The sequence below is a fragment of the Mustela lutreola genome, chromosome 5 (genome assembly GCF_030435805.1).
Source record: "Mustela lutreola isolate mMusLut2 chromosome 5, mMusLut2.pri, whole genome shotgun sequence".
NCBI classification, from domain to species: Eukaryota; Metazoa; Chordata; class Mammalia; order Carnivora; family Mustelidae; genus Mustela; species Mustela lutreola.
In genome coordinates, this window is record NC_081294.1 from 34,372,650 (window position 1) to 34,394,918 (window position 22,269).

General features: G+C 39.1%; 1 protein-coding gene across 4 annotated transcripts in view; it reads right to left on the reverse strand.

The window, feature by feature from the left end:
* C5H5orf34 (chromosome 5 C5orf34 homolog) overlaps positions 1 to 22,269 on the reverse strand; it is a 34,655-nt gene extending 12,386 nt beyond the window's left edge. Inside the window, exons 1-11 of one of the 4 annotated variants that reach the window (XR_009353768.1) lie at positions 21,865 to 22,269; positions 16,732 to 16,965; positions 16,481 to 16,570; positions 13,044 to 13,696; positions 11,266 to 11,364; positions 9,565 to 9,688; positions 2,654 to 2,745; positions 1,515 to 1,584; positions 1,132 to 1,167; positions 558 to 728; positions 61 to 151 (exon numbers count right to left, since the gene is read on the reverse strand). Coding sequence is in view for 3 of the 4 variants with exons in the window: in XM_059173908.1 (XP_059029891.1) it covers positions 61 to 155; positions 558 to 728; positions 1,132 to 1,167; positions 1,515 to 1,584; positions 2,654 to 2,745; positions 9,565 to 9,688; positions 11,266 to 11,364; positions 13,044 to 13,696; positions 16,481 to 16,570; positions 16,732 to 16,926 (1,625 nt within the window). In the remaining variant the exon portion in view is untranslated. Of the gene's footprint in view, positions 1 to 60; positions 156 to 557; positions 729 to 1,131; positions 1,168 to 1,514; positions 1,585 to 2,653; positions 2,746 to 9,564; positions 9,689 to 11,265; positions 11,365 to 13,043; positions 13,697 to 16,480; positions 16,571 to 16,731; positions 16,966 to 21,864 lie in introns of all 4 variants that reach the window. The other 3 variants (XM_059173908.1, XM_059173907.1, XM_059173909.1) reach the window with 3 other exon arrangements.

Below are 22,269 nucleotides of genomic sequence, written 5' to 3' on the forward strand. Positions count from 1 at the left end.
ATAAAATCTTTTTAAAAAAAGGGGAGGGTGGGGAGAATTTTTAAAACTGCTTTTCAGTACCTTTCATATGGTCCAGGATGTTCAATCTGAATTAACTGATCTTGTCCATCAGGAAAAGTTAACCTACCCCAACCTAAGTTGAGACCTTGATCTACCTTAAGAAGCAAGGAGGAAAGGTAAATTTTATAATTTCAAAACTGAAACAAACATAAAATGCAACAAAAGCCTCTCTAATTTATCAACTTAAAAAATAATAAGTACATGAATCATTAAAACTTTATTTTAATTAATTTAAAATTATCTTTTACACGGATTTTGGTATTATTTAACCACTCCTCTATACCAGTCCTTCTCTATATAATCAGTTACCTTTATAAGAATGATTATTTGTCATCCTTTCTGGTTTTTGCTAGGAAATCCAATGAGATTACTAAAACATCTTAATGGATTTTACACTTCAAAAAATAAATTGAAATAGTATGGTACTTTATTTTCTTTGTTCTATTTTCACAGGTTAAAAAAAATGAAAAATAGATTTCAGTCTGAAATATAATCACCTGTCTCTTTTCAATAAAAGAGCTGAAATTCCAATTTAGGGTTAGAGTAATGCCATCTAAAAAGAGAGCATGTACTTTGTCGTCGGAGTATGCAAGAAATCTTCCCACGCTGGGTATGAGTGATTCTCTCAAAATCAAAGGCAGTATATTGTTATCCTTTATCCCAGGTACCTAAAACCAAGTTAATAAAAATAGCAGGAAAGAGAGTTATCCATTATTAACTTAAATAATTACAAAACTCTGAAGTAACTTTATTCAGAAGCTGGATACTATAGAATCCTTACATATATTTTCACTTTTCCAGAAGTGGATACCCAAATTAGTCTAGGACAAGCAGATTAAGTTCTAATATCTTTGGAAAGTCACGGTTCTGCTGAATTTTACGTAGAACACAGAAAACCATTAGGAACTACAGCAACATATATAGGTTTGTAACTAAATTAGTACAGATATAGAGATCAAAGTCTGAGAATCATTTCCTTTAAGTCAATGTTAAAGAATTTACTTTTACAGTTATGCAAAAACAATAGAATACTGTAATATCATAATTTAAAATAACTACGTTTCCACATACTTCAAATCCAATCAAGTCGCCTGCCCTCTTTCTCCACTAAGAAAAAAGAAACACAAATTACAAAGTATAACATAAAAGCTGGACTTTGCAGAGTTTTTCTAGTAAGTGGATATTTTTCTTAATAAAGCAATATTAATGTTACAAAGAATTTCTCACTTGACTTAGATGAAAGTAACTTGAACTTAGAGGTATGTATGCAAACAATAAAACAATTTTTAAAATCTTGCTTTTAAAATAATTTTAAGGGGCCCCTGGCTGTCTCAGTCAGTGGAGCATGTGACCTCTTGATCTCAGGATTGTGAGTTCAGGCCCTGAACTGGGTATAGAGATTACTTAAAAATAAAAATATTTAAAATAGTACTAAGAATAATAATTTTAGATACCATTTTCCAGCAGCATATACGATAATTATGGCTTAAAGAAAGTCTTGTCTTGGTACAATGTTGAAGAATTCTGTGAACATGAAAAACAGTTCTTAAACATTTGCAAATAATGGCATTTTCCAATTCTAGCAATGCATTCTCAATACTCTATGACATGTTAGGCAAGTAAATTTCCATTTCCACTAAATTTCATTTCCACAAAAATATGTTCAGAACACTTTTCTTCCAGAAATCCTCTATTCCCCTGGAAAGGGGTTGCTTTCTTTTGTGTTAATCTTACATAGTTAAGGTTACTCCTCTGATTTTTTTTTAGCAATGAAATGACTCCAAATGGAGAGAATTTTCAGGTGTTCCTTTCTATTATCTCAGAGTGCTAGGGAGGTGGATCAACTGTCTGTGGGAAATCAAATTACCAATTTTGCTCTTTCAAATCTAGCTTGGAAGTTGCTTAGACATTTGTGAAAATAATGGGTGGCTCAGTGGGTTAAAGCCTCTGCCTTTGGCTCAGGTCATGATCGCAGGGTCCTGTTACTGAGCCCCACATCAGGCTCTCTGCTCAGTGGGGAACCTGCTTCCTCCTCTCTCTCTCTCTCTCTGCCTGCCTCTCTGCCTACTTGTGATCTCTGTCTGTCTAAGAAATAAATAAAATCTTTAAAAAAATAATTTAATCCAACAATACACTTTCATGGTTCTGACTGCCACAGGTTAGTTAGTAGAATTTTAAAAACATATGAGCCAAAGTACCAAACTACACTTCATTTTCAGACTCTCTATTACTCTGAAGATAAAAAAGCATGAAAATGCAAAAGGCACCATGAAATCCTCAGCTGATTCCAAGGCACAATGACGATGCACTCACTGCACTCAACCCAGAGAAAAGGCACCGTTTCCTACTACCACTTGTTTGCCATATTTGGATGTTTCTCCATATTTAATTTCAAATTTCAAAGCCAGAAGTACTCTCAAAATGATGTGATTACCTTACTTTATAAATGAAGAGACCAGAAAAACTGACCAATTTCACCAAAACACTTACTTCCACTGTATCTACAAATTCTTAATCTAACCCTAACCACCAGAAAATGTATCAGGATTCTCAAACACAAAACACATGAGTCAGTTGAATGTGAAGAACCTACCTGGTTGCCTGTTTAATTAGAGAACACACAGAGAACAGACTTCCTGGTCTATCAGGAGGAAGGTTATTTACTGAATAAGTTTTCTCTTCTCTCTGAAAATTAATTTAAAATGAAATAGCTCAATAATAAATCCTGGCCATTATTAATTAACTATTTTTTTTCAGTTTTATATTTTTTTGTGACAAGACAAGCAGTTATTTTAACTTCATCAAAAGCCCTTAAAAGGTATATTTTTAAAGGTATTTTATGCTTTTCCTTTTTTCTCCATTTTTTAAAGTCTAGCTTTCATCCTGGAGAGTTACAAAAGTTGCATTCTAATGCCCTATAATTTACTGCACACTTTAAATTTTGACTTAATATGGCAATCACATTAATTTTGCTATACATTAGCAGAAAACTTATCATATAAGTTACCCCTTTACCCCTCAGAACAAAAGGGGGAAAAAAAAGCCTATATAGGTTTTAAAAAACTATTTTAGTTGAACAAATAAATAATTTTATTATATTTTATTAATGGAAGAACTATTGCTACAATTTGTGGAAGACAATTTGTGTATTCCTTATAAGTTCAGCTTCTTGAATTGAAAAAAAATTTTGTTATTTCCTCTGAATTCCCTTTCTCAGACTCATTAATATTTGTGTTTTCCCGGGGTTCTGTATTCAGCCTTGTTTTCTGATTTCCTGACTCTTCCTGGGTAATCCTAGCAGAGTCCAAAGTTGTGTGCATAATAAATATAATATCAACAGCTAACATTTATTAAACATATACTATATGCTAGGTGCTATGCTATGTAATGTACATGGTTTATTTCATTTACTCCTCAACAACTCTGAGATAAGAACTATTAATACCTATTTTTTTTTTTTTTTTAGATAAGGAAACTGAAATATGAGGGCTAAGAAGTAGCACAGATCATGGGGCACCAGGGTGGCTCAGTGGGTTAAAGCCTCTGCCTTCCGCTCAGGTCATGATCTCAGGGTCCTGGGATTGAGCCCCGCATCGAGCCCCGCATCAGGTTCTCTGCTCAGCAGGGAGCCTGCTTCCTCCTTTCTGTCTCTGCCTGCCTCTCTGCTTACTTGTGATCTCTATCTGTCAAATAAATAAATTAAAAAAAAAAAAAAAAAAAAAAAGAAGTAGCACAGATCTAATTTGAACCACAAGAGAATATAGCCCATCCATACTTTACCATCAGTGAGAGAAGATGGGCTTTGAAGTTAAAACAAAGCTGAATTCAAATCACAGGTATGTCTCTTACTAACTGTAATGACAGGCAGGTTTATGTAACTTTTTTTTTTTTTAAGATTTTATCCATTAATTCATTTAAGAGAAAGAGAGTGCACGGAGCAGGGACTGGCGGCGGGCATTGTTGGGAGAAGGAGGAGGAAGAATCTGGAGCAGACTCCACAGTAAGTAGGAGCCCCACACAGGCAGGTTCAATCTCACAACCAGGAGAGAAGACCACCACCCCAGCTGAAACCAAGAGTTGGAGGCCCAACTGATTGAGCCACTCAGGTGCCCCTTATGCAGACTTTTATAAACCAGGACGCCTACAACCTATGAAATGAGGATACTACCTACCATCTGGACTGAGGATCAATGATATAATTCATAGATAAAGCACCCAGGGCAGAATTTAGTATATAGTAGATAGTCAAAAAATAGTCCCTCCTCTTTTATCCTGGACAGTAGACTTGAGTGTCTAAACCTCTACTAAGCTTCTCCACTGGATATCTCACTTTGACATGTAAAAAATGGAATGAACTTCATTTCAAAATCCGCATTTTCTCCTTCTATATTTCATAGATACCTGTGGTGTATTCTCTCTACCTGAACTCGTTCTCTCCTCCATCATTTCCCTTAGTCTAACTCCTACTTTCCCTTCCTCTCAGGGAAGCCATTACTGAGGTCCACAAACTAGGTGAAACCTAGTTATGTCCACAAGCACAGTACCCTCCACTCTAGCTTCTTGGTTTTCATTATGATTTCAACTTAATACAGTTTTACTTAATGTCTTTCCTGCTAGGATAGAACTTCATGAAGCTAGAGGCTGTGTCTGTTTTGCTGACCTCTGTATCCCCAGCAATGTGCTAAGGCACATGATAGACACTCAAACTATTGGATTTTAACTATTTATATCTTTCTCTATTGGATACTGAGTTCCTTGAGAGTTCTTGTTTTGTTTTTGTTTTTTATGATTTTATGTATTTATTTGTCAGAGACAGAGGAAGAAAGAGCACAAGCAGGGTAAGAAGTAGAAGGAGAGGGAGAAGCAGGCTCCCTGCTGAGCAAGAAGCCGGATGCAGGACTCTATCCCAGAACCCTGGGATCATGACCAGAGCCAAAGGCAGACACTTAATGGACTGAGCCACCCAAGCATCCCAAGAGTTCTTGTCTTTTCTACTCCTCTATTTCCTCAATTCTAAGATGCTCATTTTTCATAATTTAACAACTCTGAAATCTGGATACACCTTATAATTAAGAGTATCTTACTCTTAGGCAAATGGAGTTGAGATCTAATAGAATTTAAATGTTTTATTGATATCTCCTGGTAAGATCGAAAAGCAGCCATCATCAAAACAACTTAGATTTGATAAAATTTTGGCTTAATAATGTGCTTGGCACCACCACTCACTGATTTATTCAATAATCTGTCATCATTTTTAACTCCTTCCTCATCCCCGCTATCCAGTCAGTCATCAGTTCTGTTTCCTTAATATTTCTTGTGTCCATTCCCATCACCATCATTCTCATTACCACTGCCTAGTCCTCATACTTTCTTCCCTGAGCTGCTAAACATATCTCCTAACTGGTCTACCTCTTCCCCACCCCAGTTTATCTTCCTCTGAAACAACCTAACAAAAATAGGATGCCATTTCCCAACTTAAATCCTTCAGTGGCTCTGCAAAAGCAATATGGTTTCCCATGCCCCATTTATGAGCTGGCCCAGCTTCGTGGTTTAGTCTTTTCCCTGGACATTCCCCCCAACATTAGATCTCTCTAGCATTCCGTCTATGTATAGCATTTTCATTTCCTTCAGCACTCCCCACTCGCCCCAGCCTCTAGTTAGGTGACGTTTATCTATCTTTTTCATGCTCTAGCAGTAAAGGTGTGTTGAACAAGACAGGGCTTACTTCTAGTGTGGGCTAGTTAGCAAATGAACATTAATCAGTTAGAAAATGTCACATAGTATTAATTGCTGGGAAGAAAAAAAAAAGAGGAGGGAGCCATGACAGTGTCATAGGTAGTTTCTCTAATTTGGATAGTCAGGAAAAGCCTCCTTGAGGAGGTGACACGTAAATAGCAATTTTACCAACAAGAAACCAGCCATGCAAGGAGTTAAGCAAGTATGTTCCCTCAGCTATATACTCCTCCAACCTCTATTCTTCTTCTGTGTAACTCCTTCTTTAAAATTATAGGTCTAGGGATACCTTCCTGGTACAGAGTAGAGCATCTATCTCTTGATCCAACTCTTGACTTGGGGTTGTGAGTCTGAGTGCCATATTGGGTGTGGAGATTACTTCAAAAATAAAATAAAATAAAATGTAATTATAGATCCTAGCTCAGCCATATCATCCTCCAGAAGATTTTTCCCGCATTCTGGGCCAGGTGCCCCTCCTAATGTGGTTCCAGAGCACCAAGTTCTTATCTCTACAGAAGTAATTATATCTTTCCTATTTAAAAATTTAAGTATACAAGTAGCAATATATCACTAATATTTTGGGGGGGGGACAAGCAAAAAAAAATACAAGATTTAAGTCCCTCCCTACTCTCCCTTCCCCACAAAATCCCACGCTCCTCCCCAAAGTAACCAGTTCATTTTTTTTCTTAAAAATTTATCTATTTATTTGAGAGAGAAAGAGAGAGCCATGAGTGGAAGAGGCAGAAAGAGAGGGAGAGAGAGAATCTCAAGCAGACGCCCTGCTGAGCACAGAGCCTGATGCCAGCTCATTCTCACAACCCTGAGGTCATGACCTGAGCCAAAAATCAAGAGTCAGATGCTTCATCAACTGAGCCACCCAGGTGTCCCTTCAGTTTGGTTTTTATCTGCCCAGATCTTCCCCTGTGCATTTACATGTGTACAGTCATATATTTGGGTTTGGGGTTTTTGTTCTTTACAAAAGATATCACTGTACATGTTCTTCTGCAACTTTCCTTTTTCACAGTGCCTTGGAGATTTTCAATCTCTCTCTCTCTCTGCAACTACATCTTCCTCATTCCTTTAAACTGCTGCACAGCGTCCCCATAATCTGACCACACAGCTCATTTCACCATTTCTCTACTGATGCATTTCGACTGCCTCCAGTTTTTTGTTACTACAGGCAATGCTACAATCCACATCCCTGGCCGTATTTCTACGGTATACGTGCTAATATTCTGCTAGGATAGATACTAAGAGGCAGGATTTCTAGCCAATTTAACTTGATATTATCACATTGTCTTTCCTAAAGGAAAGAATCAATTTATACTGAATCAATTTATACTCCAACCAGTACTATGAAAGCACCCTTTTCACCACACCCTTGCCCACAGTAGACACTATCAACCTTTCGACAATTCCATGAGTGAAAAATACATTATTTTAATTTTCATTTCTTTGATGCAAGCAGTAAACCTTAATGTTTCCACATACTAGGAGTTATTTATATTGTCTTTTCTATGGCTTAACCATTCTTACTGTTCACTCATTTTTCTATGAGAAGTTTTTTGGTTTTGGTCTTTTTATTCTGATTTGTAATGCAGAATATTTTCTTCTAGGCCTTTGCCTTTCTTTTTGGCTTTATCTCATTTAACAGAAGTTAAATATTTAAAATTTAACATAAGTTAAAAAAAAATAAATAAATAAAATTTAACATAAGTTGAAAACTTCACAGTTGCCAAGCTTTTATTTTATGCCTTCCAGTGTTTTGTGTTGTACTTCAGAAGACCTCCCCTCTCCCAAGATTATAAGCCCCGTTCTTCCATATTTTTTCCTGACCATGAGAAAGTTTGCTTTCTTACATTTAGCCCTTTAATCCATCTGGAATTTATTTTTGAGTATGGGTTAAAGTAAGGAGCCAACAATTATCCCGAAAAGACAGGATTTCTAAATCTCTTCACTCCAGTGGACAGAGGTGAAGTGAAGTGTTGCTCACAGAGGTCTGAGAGTGAAGCCCGCCCAAAGCGGTCCACCACAAAAGCACAATTCATCTGGACCTTCTGTTTTATCCCCAAAGCTCATATTTCTCCTCCCTGATATATTTGCTTCAGTATAAAAATTATCATCCCAGAGGCACCTGGGTGGCTCAGTTGGTTAAACGTCTACCTTCAGCTCAGGTTGTGGTCTCAGGGTCCTGGATTCAAGCACTGTGTCAGGCTCCTTGCTTGGCAGGGAGTCTGTTTCTCCCTCTCCCTCTCCCCCTTCTCCCAACTCGTGCTTTCCTGCTCTCAATAAATAAAATCTTAAAAAAAAAAAAAAAGATCATCCCTCTCCTTTATGTCTTTGAGTAAAACTGAAGCTCCAGGAAGATGTACTGTATTTATCTTGTACATTTTCAAACTCCCAGTACATAGCAGTCAGCAGTAGAGGTACACATACCTACTCTACTTGCCTGTTTACTTGATTGTCTCATGCGCTACACACACACACACTCTCTCTCTCTCTCTACTGGTCACACTTTCATTTCATTTCATTTACTCATTTGCCTATCTGACTACTCGGTTATGAACCCTTCAGGGTAGGAGCTCTTCATTGTACCCAGTGCTTGACAGAGTGTCTGCCTAGGAGTATTCAAATAACATGTACTGAATAAATGAATACTTTCCTACAAATAGACCCAGTGGGAAATCTGTTCCTATATATAGGTTATATATATAAAAATATTAATGAATGGAAAGATAGTTGGGATTTACTTAAAATATAAATAGGGAGTGGAGGGGACAGTGGGAAGTATAGATGGAAAAACTGACAAATTTATCACTCCAATTTCCCCTCTGTAATATGGAAAGAAAACATATTCATTATGCTCTGTCCTGCAAAGCAAAGCCAGGTGATCCTATGGTGATCCTTACATAACGGTGGATGTCACATGTCAGATTGGGACAAGCAAATTTAGACAATTAACAATATAGCCATATGATTACATTTTGGTCTGATAGATTAAATATATCATGTTATGTTTCACTGTTTTCAAAACAGAGGACAATCTTGGTTTTTTTCTTTTTTTAAAGAGAGTGGCGAGGGACTGAGGGAGAGGCAATCCCAAGCAGACTCCACGCTCAGCATGGGGTTCTATCCCACAACCCTGAGATCACAACACAAGCCAAAACCAAGAGTTGGAGGCCCAACCAACTGTGCTGGTCAGGTGCCCCTTGTTCAACTTTCTAGTTGTATATAAAGATTTAGAAGCTGAGAGGTATTTTAAATATGCAAACAGCTACCTGGTAGGAACAAAAAGAATGTGCTTTTAATGTGCATATTTTAATTAAAAAAAGAATACTGATTCAAAGTATTGCTGCTGGTTTTAGTGTTTCCTTATGGATAAATTCTATGACATGAGATGTTTAAATTTAACTTCTGATTTAAACATAAATTGGGGCACCCACATGGCTCGGTCAGTAGAATGTGTGACTCTTGATCTCAAGGTTGTAAGCTCGAGCCCTACCTTGGGTGTGGAGCTTACTTAAGAAGAAAGTCTTAAAAAAAATTAACACAAATTACTTAGGCAAATGACTGGCAGAACAGAGGATAAGAATGCAGTAAAAATAAGGTGGTTAGTAATCATTGTGATAATGCTGGCAAAAGATTGTATGAATTCTCCAGAATGTGTAGGCAAGCAATGTTATGTAAAGATCAGATTTCCTACATATATTCAAAATTATTTAGAAACAGCTATATACAAATTCTTAAGCTGAGACCTAATTGTCAGCTTACCTCTTCTAATCCTTCTTGAATGGAATAATACGTAAAATACTTCCCAAAATAAGCTCCCTCTGACTTGAAAACAGATCCATCTCCAGGATAAATCTCTATTGAGTTCACATTTTTATGGTTTAGTCTAAGGAAGAAAAATAATCATTAAATTTTTTCCCAATTGGGACTAAAACATAAATGAGAACAAACAAACAAACAAACAAAGTAGTATGGGATTTTGCCTATCCAACAAAAGGGATAACTTCATACTCTGCACCCAACCAGCTAAATTAACTTTTTTGCAAACGATAAATAGAACACATAGAACTGGTTAATGTACCTATTTCAACAACTGAGCCTAGTTTTTGGAAGTCAGGCATCTTATCATCCTGGTATCCCCACTGCCAATCACTGTAGCCAGCATATACTGATCACCACCAAAGGAAATGCCCACTGCAAAGAAGTTAAATATGACAACTTCAGAACCTAAAAATAGGATTATTTTTCAGTAATGAAACTAGAAGACTCAGTACCTGATGAATGACATTAGCCAAGTGTGAAAGGTGCCACCTCTAAGAGAAGGTGACTGATCACATCTGAGGCAGCCAACTACACTCAAGGTATTGGGTATATAATGTGTAGAAACTTCAGCCAAGTCCATTTAAAAAAAATATGAAGAATATGTTGTCAGATGAATGGATAAAGAAGATGTGGTATATATACACAATGGAATACTATGCTGCCATCAAAAGAAATGAAATCTTGCCATTTGCGATGATGTGGATGGAACTAGAGGGTATCATGCTTAGCGAAATAAGTCAATCGGAGAAAGACAACTATCATATGATCTCCCTGATATGAGGAAGTGGAGATGCAACATGGGGGGGTAAGTGGGTAGGAGAAGAATGAATGAAACAAGATGGGACTGGGAGGGAGACAAACCATAAAGTGACTCTTAATCTCACGAAACAAACTGAGGGTTGCTGGGAGGAGGGGGTCTGGGAGAAGGGGGTGGGGTTATGACATTGGGGAGGGTATGTGCTTTGGTGAGTGCTGCGAAGTGTGTAAACCTGGCGATTCACGGACCTGTACCCCTGGGGATGAAAATACATTATATGTTTATCAAAAATTTAAAAAAAATTTTTTTTAAATCTATTAAAAAAGACAAAAGAATATGTTGTCAGGAGGGAGTGGGCTTTCATCTAAAAAAGAAGAGCCCAAAGAACAAAATTGTGCAGGGCTCTTCTAGCATTATTTATGGTAGTAAAATCCTGAATCTAGCCAATATTAGCATTCTAGTCACCAGAGAGGTATACTTTGTGGTGCGGTAGGAATAATTCAGTGGAATAAAGCAGACACAGAGGAGCCTCTAATCTTCTCTAATTCCATGCTTAATAGGCAATATGTTGATGTGACTAATTCAGACAACTAGATCCCCTAATGCTGGGAAGTGGTATCCTAACTGACATGAGTATTTCATTCACCAGCAAAACTAATCCTCTCTGGCTCTGAAGTTGTCACAAAAATCCTGTGAATATGGTTAATGTGAATCAGTCACAGGACCCCTATGTGCACTCATAAAACGACGTTTTGAGACCTATAAAATTTAGGACCAAACAGAAGAATGATGGCCCTGGCCCAAGTGTCCTTTTGTGGGAATCTGTCTGCCTCCCTCCCCTCTGACATCGCTAAAGAGCTCCCACTCCAACACAGGTGCCTTACCGGTAAGTTACACCTTTGTACCAAACCACTTTCACCAGCTCGGGATAGGAATATTCTTCATCCAACTGTCTTTGTGAAAGTGAGTCACAAAAATTCCACCTGTGAAGGACAAAATACAAGCTTGCAATTCTGGTCACTCAACATAATTACCTTTAGAAGTCAACAAAATAGTGCTACTGTAACAAGATGTATTTCTTGTTTAACTTGTTAGGTCAAAGAAAAGTAAAAATTAATATAAAAGCGTAGGAAGGAAATTGAAAACTTTTCTTACTTTTCCATGTATTGTCTTCAGAATTTTTAACAATCTCCCTATTCAATCTCAGTACAATTTTATAAATTAACAGTTTCACTAACCTCTAAAATTTAGGATTTGAACAACATATATTTACTGCATTATCTATGTCATTCACACTAGGGATATAATACCCAAAAAAGTAGACACAGTCACTGCCCTCAGTGAAGATGCCTATCAAGTAGGGATGTTAAACAGTAGACACAGAACACAAAGAAAGGAGAGTTACTGGATGCGATGGGATTGCAGAAGAACCTAATCCTGTCTGGGGACTTTAAGACAACCACCCGAAGGATAAAAGGCTTCCGCTGAGACCTGCAAATGTGCACAAGTCAGCGAGCTGAGAAAGAGAAAGCAGTGTTCTTGGCTGAAAAAAGAGCAGGTGCAGCGGTGAAACAAAGCTTGGACAGGCATTCTAGAAATTCTAAAAAGTCCAGTTGAGCAAGAGTAGAAAGAGCAAGGGAAGTGATGAGGATTACAGATGTAGGGAGGGATCAGAAAATGGAAGGCCTGTTTATAGACGGGTTTAAAGAAAATGGATTTTAATCTGAGGTTAGTGGCAAGTTATTGAAAACTGTTCATTCAGAAGCCTAAATCTCTTTCAGTATGTACTTAAAATACTAGATTCCAGTTTTAACTAGATAATCATGATAAGCCTGAAGAATCACTCCCGTTTTGCTTTAAATAACAAATATATCCTAAGAGACAATCTGGATCAAAGCCCAATTCTGCACACGCTAGCTATGTGACTCTGCTAGGGTGACTTAACCTTCCTGTGTCTCAAGTTCCTCTATAAATTGGGGTGATAACAGTACTTACCTCATGCAATTCCTATGCTAGCCCAACAGGTGCAGTGCCAGGGTGCCTGGCACGTAGGCACCTCGTGTCAGCTATTACCATCCCTACTGCACTCCTTAGAGAGGATATTGACCTCTTAGTTGATGGAACATTCACTGCTTTTTTCAAAAATGTTCAATGAATTGATTTATAGTTAGCTCACCAAAGACAGGCGTGGGCTCTGAAACTAGGCATGAAAGAATGAACCCAGGATCACAAACCGTCAGCTCCGGGCTCCAGCCCCCCATGTGATGGGCTCCACAGAGCAGCAGCTGATGTTCCTCTGTGCTCACCACCAGAGCCCTGTGCCATCACCACACTTTCATCATCTTTTCAGTGACGGTGACCTTCACAGAGTCTAAGCTCCCAGAGAAGCAGGGACTGTGTCTTGGTCATCTCCAGTCTGTGTGTCACAGAGGATGCAGTGTACAGTCAGCCTTGCGCAAACTCAACGCATGGGCAGACAGTAAGGGACTTACAAAACACATAGGCTAGGGAAATGATTTACTATCGATTATGAGCAAAGTTTTGGACCCCTGAATGAACTTCCCTTATGAATGGCAGCAGATGACTGAGGAAGAAAAATTATCTTTAGTTAAGGACAGGCTCTGACAAGAGCTTGATGACAAAAGAGCCATTCTCCCATTACCTGTGCAGGTGGGGGACAGGACAGCTGAGAAGCAGGGCCCTGGGAAGAACAGAAACCTCTTTTCCTCTTTCCTCTGAAATCTCAGAAGTGAATGTTCTACTCTGGGTGGTGTCTGCCTCACTTCTCGACATACTGCTGATTTTATTATGAAAATGAAGTGCTAAAGACAAAGGATATTTCCATTCCTCTGGACAGGAGGCCACAGGCCAGCGCTGCTTCACCCACGTGTACACACACGTGTGTCGGGTACCAGGCGGAGGTGGCACCTCCTTCCTCCCTTCAGCTCCGTCTGCACAGCTCTCCTTCTCTAAAGTTTCCTTGGATTTCGTGAGCGGACAATAAAGTTCATTCTCTTTATTCTTCAGTTTCTGTCTTGGTACAGACCTTCCATAGGTACAGATTTTGCCTGCTTTTTCAACTAGCTTGTCCTTTCTGGCTTGATTCTTCTTTTCTGACAATACTATAGACGAATCTGGCTTCTGGCTTACTTTACACAAAAAATGTACTGTAAATTCATGCTGCAATCTGGGCAGGCAAAGGTATGCATGTCCATCCAACGATGCTATCTTCACGCTGCCGCTCTGTGTAAGTATCATGCCATCATCGGTGTCAGGCCTGGGCCACCTCACTTCTGAGAAGTCAACGAAGATAAGCTGAGTGGAGGAGAGAAAGAGAGATGGGGAGTATTTTGTCAACAGTCCAATGTTTCCATGCATTTGATGCTTACATATTGGGCAAGAAATCTCTTGAAGTTGGGTTTGTGTTTTACTACCTAGAGAGAATGAAAAATGGAGAGCCACGTGTCGGTCTATATGCATTTTTCCACAGAATATTTGATATTGTTAAGATTATCTCGCTTAGAGAGATGTAAAATAAACACACACATACATATAAAAAATGAAAGAGAGGAAAAAGAAGAAAATGATCCTGACTATATTTAGTGTTAGACATATTTTTGTTTGAAATGTATGATGATCAATAAACCTTGCTTTGCTGCTCACCAAAAAAATAAAAATAAAAAAAGGATCAGAGATAGATTTTCAGCCCTTCCCAAAAGTCTACCCTGAAAAAGAATATTAATGAGGGAAGACCAGCACTACAATGTACAAACAACACAATGTACTACATTAAAAGCAATCACAACTTAAATGGTATAGAACTAGTATAAAAATCATTGACAGAGCAACTCAGATAATAAGGAAACAGAATCAAGCATATATTAAGATGTTACATGTGACAACATAAACTTTTCAAAACAAGGGGGGAAGGGGAGAATGACTTAATGAATTGTACTGGAATTACTGAATAGCATGTGGGAAAAGTTATCTCAAAGGGCTATCAAATAGACTAAGATAATGTGTATAAAGTACCTATCCTAAGTAGCACCTGTCATACCATACCTTAAAATAAATTCTGGGTAGTTTAAAGAGCAATGTTTTTTTTTTAAATTGACTTACTAGGGGCGCCTGGGTGGCTCAGTCAGTTGAGCATTGGGTTCTTGGGTTTGGCTCAGGTCACCATCTCATGTGTCATGAGATCGAGCCCTGTGTGGGGCTGTGCACTCAGTACGGAGTCTGCTTGGGGGTTCTCACCTTCTCCCCCTCCCCCATTTGCATGCACCCTCTCTCCCTCTCAAATAAATAAATAAATCTAAAAACAAAAAAACCCTGAATTACTCAAAGGTAAACTGATCCTGACCAATAGCAAACAGACTTGTAATTGGTGCCAGTGCCTACAGCATCTCTTCATATAAGATAAAAACAGTAGGTGTCATGTAACAGTCTTTTAATCAATTAATCTTGGCAACAGTTAAACATATCAGCTTCCATTTATATAAAATCTTAAATTCACAAAAACTAGTATCAAGAAAGCCTCTTAAACTTATATGCTATTTATGTGTACAGATGTTCGTACAGTGTTCACTGATGGCAAAGCTGGGTTGTAAGGATGGTCAGTTCAGAAAGTTCACCCTTCAGGGGGCCTGGGTAGCTCAGTGGGTTGAGCCTCTGCCCGGGTCATGGTCTCAGGGTTCTAGGATCGAGCCCCGCATTGGGCTCTCTGCTCAGCAGGGAGCCTGCTTCCCCCTCTCCCTCTACCTGCCTCTCTGCCTAATTGTCATCTCTCTCTCTCTGTCAAATAAATAAACAATAAAAAATAAATCTTTAAAAAAATAAATAAATGAAAGTTCTCTCTTCGGGGAGCCTGGGTGGCTCAGCTGATTAAGTGTCTGCATTCAGCTTAGGTGATAGTCCAAGGGTCCTGGGATGGAGCCCCACATTGAGCCCCACATCAGGCTTCCTGCTCGGCAGGGAGTCAGTCAGTTTCTCCCTTTCCCTCTGCCTCTCCCCTCACTCATGCTCTGTCTCTCTCTCTCATATAAATGAATGAATCTTAAAAAAAAATTCTCTAGGGGCGCCTGGGTGGCTCAGTGGGTTAAGCCTCTGCCTTTGGCTCAGGTCATGATCCCAGGGTCCTGAGATCCAGCCCCGCATCGGGCTCTCTGCTCAGCAGGGAGCCTGCTTCCGCCTCTCTCTCTGCCTGCATCTCTGCCTACTTATGATCTCTGTCTGTCAAATAAATAAATAAAATCTTTTAAAAAAAATTCTCTCTTCTAGAATTAGATTATCTAATAATCCTACTACAGCAAACTATACAGTTTCAATGAAAAAAGTTACTCAAAAGTTAGTAGTACTAACTTATAGGCTAAGTTACATCTTACAGTTTTTCTCGACTCTTTTGCCATCACGACAACAGTGGAAAGTGATTAAAAGACAGTCTTCAGAGTCAGATACACTGGATTCAAATCCTGACTGCCTTTTAGAAAATGTCCATGAACAAGATTAGGTGAACTCTCTGAGATTTAATTCTCTCACCTGTAAAAAGAGGCTGAATATACCTGTTCTGACTGGCTGGACATCCATTTCGATGATTAGGAACCCATGCCATACTGACTGGTCTTATTAAATATTTTAAATATCATTCCTAGTTCTTGGAACATAGTAAATCCTCAATAAATGATAGCTATAGTATTATTCATAAAAGTTCAAAATAGAATACAAGCAAAAAAAATAAAATGTGTATACCTATAAATTATACATCTCTACTGCACATGAACTGCACATAAACTATTACAAATGGCCACATAATTTCTTACTTTTGAATACCTCTGAGAATCAAAAAGTCATCAATAAAAATAGTTCTGAGTAGAATCTTTGGCTACAAAGAAAAAGGCAGGAAGATGAACTATGTTCCTTCAGAGTCTCAATCAGTATTTAACATACCAGAACATCCTAGTCTAGTGAAAAATATAAGCCTACACATTTTATAGCAAGGTGTGTATTCCCAAGTCTCATGAAGAAAAAGATTAAATATGAAACTACCTGTTTCTATTTGCTTGCCCTCAAATATTACTTATTAAAAAAGCTTTAAAAAATTACCTTTTTTCTTTCAGAAGGTATGATGCTTTCAGATAAAAAAGGGCAAACAGCAAAAGAATTTCGAAAATCTAGGGCTCGCTGTAGTTGCTCCTACAAAAAGAAATACAAAACATAATCTTCAAAAATGTAAAATAACTTGAACATCAATTTAGAGTGACTGTAATCTGGAATACTAACTACTTTCCATATTCCGACCACCTCAACAATATTCTGATATCAGAAAGAGCCGTTTTTGTATCATCTTTACTCACTCGGTAAGTGCTAATAACAAAGTGTGTCCTTTGCCGAATTCTTTCTGGTTGTTCTAAAGGATGTGCTGAAATAGGAGGTGGCTTTTCAAATAAAAATTCGGAGCCACACGGAGAAAGGTGCAGTCTGGAACCATCAACATATTGCACTTGCACTGAATCATCTTCATAAAGTACCATCCGCACTTCAGCTGCCATTACTAGGACTCGGGATAAAACGTCCTTACAAGGTGAAGACTGAAAGAAATAGGAAATAGGGTAGCACAAATAGTTCTTTTAAGGTACAAAAGTTCTATCATAAAAAATTGGATGCATTTTCCAAAAACATAAGCAAAATGCATTTCCCTTGCGTTTATTTTTGTTGGGGGAAAGGTGATTATTGGGGCACCCAGGTGGCTCAGTTGGTTAGGCATCTGACTCTTGGTTTTGGCTTGGGTCCTGTGTGACATCGAGCCCCACATTGGGCTCTGCACTCAGCCCAGGGTCAGCTTGAAATTCTTGCCCCCCTCCATTTCCTCTCCCTCTGCTCCTACCCCCCAACTCCCTTTTTCTCTAAAATAAAATTTTAAGAAGTGATTATTTTACTACATACTTCTAAATGATCTGAAATTAACAACCTGAACAGAAGGCCTTGATTAACCTCTAGGGCTTTACTCCAATGTGGGAAGATAAACTAGAGGGAGAAAAAAGCCCACCAAGTTATAACTACCTTTATAATTTTAATAGCTTTAGTTCTCCTGAGGTTTAACTTTTGTAAATTTTATGCTCAGTAAGTCATTTCATAGAGCAAGCAAATTCCCTCTTTGCAATAAGAATATAGCAAATCCTTTGTAATATATGCAAAAGGCAGGCCAAAAGTAACTATTAGGCCTAAGAAAAAAGAACACTGAAAAAGTGTTCCTGGATTTTTGTTCCTAGTCTGAAATTAAAGTAGTAGTTCCATGTCACTACTGAGCAAGCTAATTAACCTTCTAGTGTCTTAGACTTACTTTTATTTCAGTGAATTCAATTTTCTCTTCCCTGTCTCTAAAATGACTGTCATCACCTGTGTTTTCCATATAGGTTTGACCGAAAGGGAATTAGAGGTTGGATTCCATTCACACTCCCCCATTTACTAGCTAAAGCTTCAGGCTGTTTGTTTGTTTCCTTATTGTAAAATGGGGCACAGAAACAAGATTATTGCAAGGATCAAACCAGACAACACATATCTCAGTACCAGAATCCCAATGTTTCTTTATAGGAGCCCAATCTTTTTTAAAAAAGATTTTATTCATTTGTCTGTTTGTCAGAGAGAGAGAGAGAGAGAGCACAAGCAGGGGGAGTGGCAGGCAAGGGAGAAGCAGGCTCCCCTGCCAAACAAGGAGCCCAATGAGGACCCTACCCCAGCATGCAGGGATCATGACCTGAGTCAATGGCAGATTCTTTTTTTAAAAAAAGATTTTATTTATTTATTTATTTGACAGAGAGAAATCACAAGTAGACGGAGAGGCAGGCAGAGAGAGAGAGAGAGAGAGAGAGAGGGAAGCAGGCTCCCTGCTGAGCAGAGAGCCCGATGCGGGACTCGATCCCAGGACCCTGAGATCATGACCTGAGACGAAGGCAGCGGCTTAACCCACTGAGCCACCCAGGCGCAACTCAATGGCAGATTCTTAACTGACTGAACTACCCAGGCATCCCATGAGCCACCCAGGCATCCTGCAGCTCAGTAAATCTTATGATTCCTTTCTAACACCATCGCCACCTTCTCTGACATTTATCCATCTCCCTTTAGAACACCATCCTTTTTTGTTTTAAAATATATTCATTTATCAGAGAGAGAAAGAGAGAGAGAGAGGAAAAGAGGGAGGGTGGGGAGAGCAGAGGGAGAAAATATTTAAGCAGACTCCCCACTGCTCGTGGAGCCCAACGCCGGGCTCCATCTCAGGACCCTGAGATCATGACCTGACCTGAAACCAAGAGTTGGAAGCTCTACCACCTGAGCCACCCAGGTGCCCTTAGAACATCATCCTTTTAAAGACTTTCCTTTCTAAACACTAACCTATCTTCTTCTAGGACATTATCTCCTATTACTCAGGTGATCAACTTTCACCTGACAGAAAAAAGTAACTTTCCCCAGTATGCTCTTTTTGCCTACCAAAAAACTTGGATATGATATCCACTCATTGTCTACTTTCTCTCCCATTTGTCTTCAGTCCATTGTAATCCAGCTTTCCTCCACCTTTCTACTGAAATTTTTCATTATGGTCACCAAAATCTTCCTACATCCAGTAACTTCAGTTTTCATCCTACTAAATTGATGACTCTGTGACAATGTTTTCTACCTTCCCCTGCACCAAATTCTCTTTTCCTTTGCCTTTTAATTGTCTTAAAAAAGGAGGGAGTGCCATGGTTTCTCCCACTACATCTACCTCTGTCTTTAGTTTAATTTTTTTTAATTTTAAGTAGACTCCACCCAACCTGGGGCTTGAACTCATGATCCTGAGATTAGGAGTCACAGTCTACCAACTAAGCCAGCCAGGGACCCCTACCTCTGTTTTTAGTGTAATCATTTCCTTTCACCATTCTCTTAAACCAAGGATTTAGGACCTTAGTCTCTTTTTGTCTCTTCTTACTATAACCACTCATGTTGCTTTTATGCCCACTCTTGCTTTTTAAAAAAAATCTTACCCCCTTTCAATGTATGTAATCAGGTGCATATGATTATAATCTTTTGTAAAATATGTTGGAATAGAAGTACACATTAAAGCATATGGTTTCTCCGGAGGACATTCACACAATTTTATTAATTTCCCCTCTCTAGAAAACTTCCAAATCCACCTGACTTCTCCTGAACTTCAAGCTGCCTGCTAGACCTCTCTTCATGTCCTTGTGCCAGAGATAAACCAAACTTAATCAATATGACTAAAATGGAACATCATCACTCCCACCAAAGCAGACTTCTATAGCGTTTCCTAATTTCACTTTCACTATTTTTTTTTAAAGATTTTATTTATTTATTTGACAGAAATCACAAGTAGACAGAGAGGCAGGCAGAGAGAGGAGAGGGAAGCAGGTTCCCTGCTGAACAGAGAGCCCGATGCGGGACTCGATCCCAGGACCCTGAGATCATGACCTGAGCCGAAGGCAGCGGCTTAACCCACTGAGCCACCCAGGCGCCCCTCACTTTCACTATTAAGTCCCTCAAGTCCAGTCTACATACAGTAGCCAGAGGGATCTTTCAAAATTAAAATGAGATCTAGCACATCCTGGCTCACAATCTACCACTTTGCACTTAAAAAAAATTATAACAGCCACACAATCTGGCTTCATCTTCCTCTCCAAATGTCATCTCCAACTGTTATAAAACTGAACTTTTTGATGTTTTCAAAACAAGCTGTTTCCTATCTCAGAACCTTTGCACTGTTCTTACTGCCTAATTCGCCCTTTCCCTGGCTTATCACATGGCTGGATCTTTGTCTTTTAAGCTTAAATATCACTTCCTCAAAGGCCTGACTTGTTCATCTCAATTAAAGTTGTTTCCAACCATCTCCCAATCACTTTTTTTCTTTTAAAGATTTTATTTATTTGTCAGAGAGAAAGAGAAGGAGAGACTGCACAAGCAGTGGGAACAGCAGGCAGAGGGAAAAGCAGGTTGCCCGCGGATCAGGGAGTGGGATGCAGGACTCAAAAACCCTGGGATCATGACCAGAGCCAAAGGCAGAAGCTTAATAGACTGAGCCACCCAGGCATCCCTCCCAGTCCCATTTTAATTCATTTCATCTGTTTTATTCATACCATCTATCACTATCAAAACTGATTCTAGGGACGCCTGGGTGGCTCAGGTGGTTAAGCAGCTGCCTTCGGCTCAGGTCATGATCCCAGCACCCTGGGATCGAGTCCCATATCGGGCTCCTTGCTCGGCAGGGAGCCTGCTTCTCCCTCTGCCTCTGCCTGCCTCTCTGTCTGCCTGTGCTCACTCGCTCTCTCTCCCTCTATCTCTGAAAAATAAATAAATAAAATCTTAAAAAGAAAAAACTGATTCTATTAGTTTCTCTGCTTTTTGTCTTTTTCCACTAGGATACAAACTCAAATCAGACCAGAGACCTCATCTGTCTTATTCACAGTACTATCACTGGCATTTAAAACAACAGTTAGCTGAGGCGCCTGGGTGGCTCAGTGGGTTGGGCCGCTGCCTTCAGCTCAGGTCATGATCCCAGCATCCTGGGATGGAGCCCCGCATCAGGCTCTCTGCTGAGAGAGCTTCTCTCTCTCTCACTCTCTGCCTACTTGTGACCTCTCTCTGTCAAATAAATAAAGTAAAAAAATGAATTAAAAAACAGTTAGCAAATAATAAGGGTGCAATAAATATTTATTTAATGATGAAAGATTAAGTAAGTGAATTTCAAAATTCCTGCTCCTCCTGAATTTGCAATTTGAGTTAATGGCATCTCAATGTTAGCAATATTTAACTTTTCACTGTTTTTCTCCACACCCCTATAACATATCTTGCTGATTTGGCAGGTTTCTTTTATGAAACTGGCTCCTTTTCCATTTCAGTCCGTCAACCCTCCCCTCCATTTCTGCAGCTATCTTGCACCTTCTTCAGTTTTTTCCCTCTCCATTTCCAGTACTGCTGTTACAGATAACTTTCCACAATGCAGACCATACCAAGTTCACATCACTTGTTCAGGTACTTGTTATTTTCACAAACAATAAATATTCATAGCAATAAATGTATTTATACATAGTAATAAAAGCATACACACACATATACATATAAACTCAGATATCCACTTGCTATTTCAGGAAAAAAAAAAAAAAAGGCTGGAAAACTTGTGTTTTCTGATTGCCAACTGGGAAAAGGTCTCTACCTTTGGCCAAGTTTTTAATTAAAAAAAAAAAAAAAAAAAAAAGGCTACTGAGATAGAATTGTTATTTTGAATAACAAGCAGACACAAGAAACAGCGGAAAATCTAAAGTTCCCGGCATATTATAAGAAAACATAATCCAGCTCCAACTCACAGCCTCATCTCTACCATCTTATTCCTGTTTGTTTTTCACCACCCGGTACATTACGTCTAAGTGTTTAACGATCAAAAAAAAAAAAGCCACAAGTCTGCACTTGCTGTCAACGGCAAGTTAGTGAAAAGGCCTCACCAAAACAACCAACGTCTTGGACTCACACGGCGGTTCTGAGATGAAAAGTCGTGGAAAGGAGGCCGAGGCCCCTTTGCTTTGCCAAAATGCTTGAAGCCTGCCCACGACTGTTTCTCCAGGGTTGTTTCTTGAATTTGACAAATTACCAACAAGTGAAGTTTCTCGATGAGAGAAAACAATCACGGCCGCAAGGGAATAAGGCCACAGAGAGAGTGTGTTGGTCGAGACGTCCGTCCTGTTTGGGTAGCGGGGGAGAAGCGGCAGCGCCAACTATGAACCCATAAAAAACAAAAAACAACAAAACAAAACAAAACAAAACACAGGAAAGCAACAGCAGTTCAAATCTTCCCGCAACCCGGGGAAGCGTCCTCCCTCTCCGGAAAAAGACAGGAAGTCCCGCCCCGT